Source organism: Hipposideros armiger, unplaced genomic scaffold (genome assembly GCF_001890085.2).
Source record: "Hipposideros armiger isolate ML-2016 unplaced genomic scaffold, ASM189008v1 scaffold_3, whole genome shotgun sequence".
Taxonomy (NCBI): domain Eukaryota; kingdom Metazoa; phylum Chordata; class Mammalia; order Chiroptera; family Hipposideridae; genus Hipposideros; species Hipposideros armiger.
The window spans coordinates 6,181,063-6,187,444 of record NW_017731353.1 but is presented as its reverse complement, the minus strand read 5'-3'; the positions used below and the strand labels follow the sequence as shown (position 1 = coordinate 6,187,444).

The following is a 6,382-nucleotide window of genomic DNA, read 5'->3' as shown; positions in this document are numbered from 1 at the left end:
AGGGCGGGGAGGGGAGGAGAGAGAGGGCGGGGATGGGCAGCCACTCGTGTTAAACGCAATCGTCAGGACTGGGTATGTACTGGTGTGCGTATTTTTTCTCCCTTTTCATGTCGAGTTTAATGTCAGCAGATGGAGGTTCAGTCCTGGCAACAAGGCCAGCATCAGGATGATCTTACGTTAATTACAGCCTCACCAATGGTGTTGAAGCAGAAGTTTTGTGTCACTTTATAAATAGCCTCGGGTAATGTTAGCGAATGAGTCGGGAATGGAACTTGAACAGTAAATGCTCAGATGTTTCCTGTCATTAACTTCTCCATCACACCTGGGCGTTCTTTGTAAAGCATCTCTTTTGGCCAAATAGAGAGAGTAGTCTTGGAACCAGAGAGATGTAATTTTTATAATGGAATTACTCCTTATTTCTCAGCTTCTCTCAGCTCGCAGATTCAGACTCCCTTTAGAAGGATGTTAAATGTGGAACTTTCTCTAGAAACCAGGTGTCACTTATTTTGGAAGTATAATCGCTTTGGGAAAAGAAAGGGGGGAAGAGAGAACTGCGGGCCAAGAGGATCTCCGGGAAAGTCACTTACATGCGTCCTAACGTCCCCGGAGACAGGTAGAGACGGCCTTGTTTTGGGGCGTCTCGTGGTTGGAACACTCGGACAGTTGGGGCCTCTAGCAAGCCAGCTGACCTGTTTATAAAACTGGGCACAGGATGCCTTCCCTCGTAAGCAGCGACCAAAGCCAAACTAAACTGGCTTTCCAATAAGCCATTTCATTATGTCACTTGAGACGGAGTCCTGAGGCGGGTGAGTTCTGGATTGATCAAGTGAGCAATCTAGGAACAGCCTCAGGGAGCCTGCGCTGCCTGACCTGTTCTGTCGGCCTTGGCGTCAGCGAGCTGTGCTCATGGTGCGGGGTGTGTGCTGAAGGGACCGCTGTCCCGGGTAGCCGCCGTGATGTCCTGGAGAGCATCGCTCCCTGCGGGCCTCTCAGCTGAGAAGCTTTCCCAGGAGCCCTCCACCAGACTCCCTGTGCGGCCATAGGCCAGGAGTGTCGTGCGCCCATCGGGAACCTTGCCCCTGGACCGAGCTAGCTTTCTCTCGCTCAGTCAAGTGTGGGGCAGTGGGTATCTAAACACCAGGTTGGGAGTGGCCGGAAGGGCCGGCGGCACTGCGTGCCGTGATCGTGAGGCTGGTGAAAGCTCGTGGATGCCCCTCGCTCTGTGCCTTGTTTGGTTCTCCATGAATGGCTGCTGTCATTCATGGCAGGTCCGATTTGCTTGCCTGACCTGCGCGGACGTGTGGAGCCATTGGCACAGCTGGGATGGCGGCGTTCCCGGTGCCCAGTTTTGAGCTTCAGTCTGTGGCGTTCTGCACCCAGCGAGCACTGCGCTCACTGGTCGGCCTCGAGCCAGGGACGCCTTCCTGGAAGCTTCTCTCCTTGCTCCTTACGGCTTCTTATCTTTTCAAAAACACAAACGTGTGGTAACTTTTCTTATCTGTGTTTCACCCCAGTAAAAACAGACAACACAAATGGAACATGTGCTTGTTAGGGAAGCCGCTTTGACCGCTTTTCTGAGCGTTCCTGCAGACTTGCTGTGGGTTTCAGCTGTTTCGATCCATCAGCAGGCCGGCCATTTGCCAGACATGATGGACGAACCTCATCAGGCCTCCCCGTCCGAGGTGCTGCTTTGCCTTCGCGAAGCTGCTCATTCTGTTTGGTTCTCGAGCTTCACCTACGCTGGCGCGAGGAGAGGGAGAAGGCTAGAAAAGAAAACACATGGCCCACAATACACTGCTGAAGCACAGTGGGATGTTGGCGTATTGTCATTTGGTGCTGTGTGAACAGATGTGTGAATGGATGTGTTGGCGTAGTTGATCATCATCTAGTCACAGGGTTTTATAGTCTGCTTTTTTATCGTTTTACTGATGCATATCATTTAAAAAAACTCGTAAGATGTACTTTAATTTACTTGTTTCCCTGACATTAGCTTTAACAGTGTTTCTAGGTTTCTTTTGCTCTTCTAAATATGCTGTGATAATTACTTTTTGTGCCAAAGTGTCGGTTCATGTTTCAAATGATTTCCTTGGGGATAAGTTTCAGGAGGGGTTACTAGGCTACTACTTAACACCAGCTTACTTTCCAGAAAGTTGTACCGGTTTATATTGGGTTGTCAGAAAAGTCATGACGCATTTTTGCAATAACAAACAGAAAAAAATATGTCATGACTTTTGCGACAACCCAGTATTTCCACTAGCAGTATACCAAAGTACCTTCTCTGCGCTTATTACCTGGATTTTTCAAAGTGGATATGGCATGTTCATTTTCTAAAAGTACTAACTCCAGCGCCTCTTTTAGGAAGTGGAAATGATGAAAGCTGCGTATCGGAAAGAACTAGAAAAAAACAGAAGCCATGTTCTCCAGCAGAATCAGAGGCTCGACACCTCCCAGAAAAGGATTTTGGAACTGGAATCTCACCTGGCCAAGAAAGATCACCTTCTTTTGGAACAGAAGAAGTATTTAGAGGATGTCAAGCTCCAGGCAAGGTAACTCCCCCGGGAAAGGCTTCTGCAGGGATGTGCTCCTTGGGAAGTGGAGCTGCCCACACTCGGGGGGGTCTGTATCTTTCAGAGGACAGCTGCAGGCCGCAGAAAGCAGGTATGAGGCGCAGAAGAGGATTACCCAAGTATTCGAATTGGAGATCTTAGATTTATATAGCAGGTTGGAGAAAGATGGCCTCCTGAAAAAACTTGAAGAAGAAAAAACAGAAGCAGCTGAGGCAGTAGAAGAAAGGTAGGCATGAAGAGTTGGCATGTGTGGCCTTGTCTCTGAGCTGCCACTCGCAGAGGCGGGACTGCGTCAGGAGGTGGGAGGAGCAGTCCCAGCCTGACAGACGGGGCCGCGGCGCTCAGCTCCCTCTGTCTCGGAGCCAGCCGGACTGCGTCCTCAGAATGCGTCCCGTGTTCCTTCTTCCTTGGCCCCAAAGCACTCCATGTGGTCACAGGGAGTGTTGTATTTTAAGATTGCCCTGTGCTACCCCTGCTCATAGGTTCTCCTGGTGTGGCTTCATGCTTGAGTCTCCTGTGATAACACACAGAGCAGGCTGACAGAGGCCAGTGTCAGTGTGAGCGAGCGTCCGTGTAACCCCACGCCTCCCAGGCCCGGGCGCTGCAATCACCGCCTGTTTTTCTTCTCCTTGGATTTCTTACAGGTTCGACTGTTGTAACGATGGCTGCTTGGATTCTGTAACGGGGCACAGTGAAGAGGCATCTGGCCGCAACGGGGAGACCAACCCCCCCCGCCCTGGCAGCACCCGGGGCAGCGGTGGGGGGAGAGGAGGCGGAGGTGGCAGCAGCAGCAGCAGTGAGCTTTCTACCCCCGAGAAGCCCTCCAGCCAGCGGGCCGGCCCGTTCAGCAGCCGCTGGGAGTTTGCGGTGGGCGAGCCCTCTTCCAGCACCCCTACGACTGTCGGCTCACTGCCCAGTTCCAAAAGCTTCCTGGGCATGAAGGCTCGAGAGTTATTTCGTAATAAGAGCGAGAGCCAGTGTGACGAGGATGGCGTGACCGTCAGTAGCCTTCCCGAGGCCCTAAAGACAGAACTGGGCAAAGATGCGGGCGTGGAAGCCAAGCCTCCCTTGCCCGCGGACGGCCCGCACCCGTCCCCCCCGCCCCCGGACAGTGTTGGACAGCTCCGTATCATGGACTACAACGAGACCCATCACGAACACAGCTAAGGCTGCTGGCCCATCAGTGTTAACTTGCGTACTGCTGACGTGGACAGGAGGTGTGGACGCACGTTTCAGAGCTGTCCTGTTTCCAGAGTTTGAGTGGCTAGCTCACACAGTGGAAATGGGATGGAGGTCCTTTTGACAATTGACGGGATGCGCAACGGTTTTCGGATCTGGCGTTGAAATGCCTCTTCACCCTCCCCTCAGCCCCGCCCCGAACCTCTCTCTCATTTGCCTAGCAGTGTGGACTAATCCCAGGGCCAGTTTGCATTCCTCAGTAGCTTTGTTTTCTTCCTTTCCCGCCCCCACAAAGGGTCGTGTCCTTTGAACCAGTGCAATATGAGGCCAAATTTAATCTCTGAGTCTAACACACCGCTCTCTCTGAGGCTCAGATAACTGGGTGGGCTCCCCGTGAGCCCAGGTGACGGGGGCACTGCAGGTAAGTCTGCTTTCCTCCCTTCCCGGGAGGACGGAGCATGCACAGCCGCCCGCCTTCACATGGAAGCTTTTCTGTGAGACTTCTGCGCTGCTTTTGGCTCTGAAGCTCAGCCTGTAAAGCAGCAGGTCTAGAAAACCAGTGGCTCGACCACCTCTTTTGGCAGTTCTCATAAGCTTCCTAGAAAGTTCTGTGTGAACAGACGTCCGTTGGGAGAGCCTGGAGCTGGCACTGTGGAGGCCCCCCCCCCGCCCCCGCCGGGAACGCTTGTCCCACTCCCACTACCTCTTATTTATTTGGTGTTTGCTCGAACGCTGGTACTGTTCCGACCGCAAGCAGGTGTGTGGGTGGGAAGCCTGCTCCCTGCAGGACGGAAGGAAGGGAGGAGCCGGGAGCCAAGGGGCCCCTGGGGGTGAAGACCGTCCCCCCAGGCCGGGCCGGCCGAGCCCATGCTCTGTGCCTCCCTTCGTGTTCCCACGCGCCTCTCGTTGATGTCAGCTTCTTTGTGACACTGCAGCAGGATGGCTCGGAAGGTCCAAAGAGTCTTTTCTCAATTTCTATGACCGTTGTTCTCAGGCTGTTAGAGGCGCCTCACTATAGTAGGTTCTAGGCCACCAAAAAGGTCTCAGCTTTTTCACCCCAATTCTGATTTCAGGGGCCGACTCTCCAGGGAGCTCGATGCTGCTACTCTCCCACGGTAGTGGTGGCAGAGCATTTTAAGGCAGAGTCATGGAGAGTGTTGCTGACAGGCTGACTGTCGGGGACCCGCTGGGCTGCCCGCGCATGCTCAGAGGTGACACCAGTCAGAACGTGGAGGTGACAGAGAATCGGAACTCGGCACATGCTCCTGAAATAAATGCTAGAAGCCTAAGAATTCTTGCCTAGTGTTCCAGCTGAGGCAAGGAGAGACTGGTAGGAAAGAGCCAATGAACTTGGCTGTTCTCTTTCTCTTCTTTCAGTTAAAAGTATAGAAGGGTTCAGCCATGAAGAGGGAAAAGAAACTGTAATGGTACGAAATCTTCCTGCATATGGAAGCTTCCAGCATGTCAGGGTCGAAGTCTCTTTTTTAAAGTGTGGCAGTAAGTAGTCTGGCATCCGTAACCCCAAGGAGCCAGATAACGAGAGACAGCATCACCGTGGCCGTGGGACGGAGGACCGCCTTGGGACAGGATAGCAGGCCTCACTGACCGATTCCAGCCGGAGGGGTGTGTGTCCACCTGCTCGCGGCCCCGCACGGCCCTGGCAGGGAGGGTATTAATAACGCCACACGTTTAATTTAGCTTTGGCCAAAGGAAAGCTTAAAGTCTAATTCGTTCCAGTTTCCTAGTTCAGGTTTAGAAAAAGAAAACAGACAAATTCAGAAAGGAAAAAAAAAATGTTACAGGATGGCTATTGAAAGCGGTTCTAAAAGCTGACCCCTCCCCACGCCCAGGAGGTCTGCCACAGAACAAGATACCAGGCGCTTTAATCGGAGCCTTTCCCCTGACTAATCGACAAGGGCAAGGAGGCCAATGGAAAGAAAGAAAACCTTTTTAAAAACTAGCAGCTTGTACAAGTGTTGGGAAGAAGTGGGCAGCGGGGTAAGTGGACTGCGGCCCAGCTGAGCTCGCGGCCCCACAGCAGGGCTTGGGGCCTGCAGCCCTTGGCACATCCCTCTGGCCGGGGGTGTCCGTTTGCTCAGCTTTGCAACTACAGCTGGCCCAGAGGCGCTGCACCCAGGTTCCTTTGGGTTCTAGGAGGCCATGGGTTTTATTCAGCCAAGGCTGGGTGGTCATGTTGAAGTTACCCAGCCTGAAAGTGTAGGCTTTTCTGTTGCAAGGGACTCGGGTCAATAGTCAGGTTTTGTTTTGTTTTGAAATTGATAAACCTGCCAAGAGTCCACGGGTCATCTGATCATGCTGCAGGGAGCATTTTTAAGGATGGAGAGGTGACAGTAGAGGAAGTCCTGAGAATCCCGGCCTGGGAACGGGCAGGCCACAGGCATCAGACAGCCGGGGTCCCGGGTGGAGCCTGTCTGTGGTGACTGAGCGGTGTGGCGCTGACGTGTTAGGGCTAGGGGCCTCCATCAGAGTCACCTGCTTGCCTCAGCAGTGGAGGCAATGTCCTGATCCCCACCTGACACTAACAGGGCGGCATAGACCCTGAGAAGACGGGAGTCTGCTTGAGCAGCATGGAATTTGTTTCTAAAAGGAGCACTACAGTATCATGGGGTGGGGGG

At 53.2% G+C, this 6,382-nt stretch overlaps 1 protein-coding gene across 4 annotated transcripts in view; it reads left to right on the top strand.

Moving 5' to 3' along the window:
• TSC1 (TSC complex subunit 1) overlaps positions 1–6,374 on the top strand; it is a 42,813-nt gene extending 36,439 nt beyond the window's left edge. For all 4 annotated transcript variants that reach the window (XM_019639157.1, XM_019639174.1, XM_019639148.1 and 1 more), the window contains 3 exons: positions 2,359–2,546; positions 2,632–2,793; positions 3,212–6,374. In XM_019639157.1, the coding sequence (XP_019494702.1) occupies positions 2,359–2,546; positions 2,632–2,793; positions 3,212–3,734 (873 nt within the window). In that variant the 3' untranslated portion in view covers positions 3,735–6,374. The remainder of the gene's footprint in view (positions 1–2,358; positions 2,547–2,631; positions 2,794–3,211) is intronic.
• The last annotated feature ends 8 nt before the right edge of the window (positions 6,375–6,382 follow it).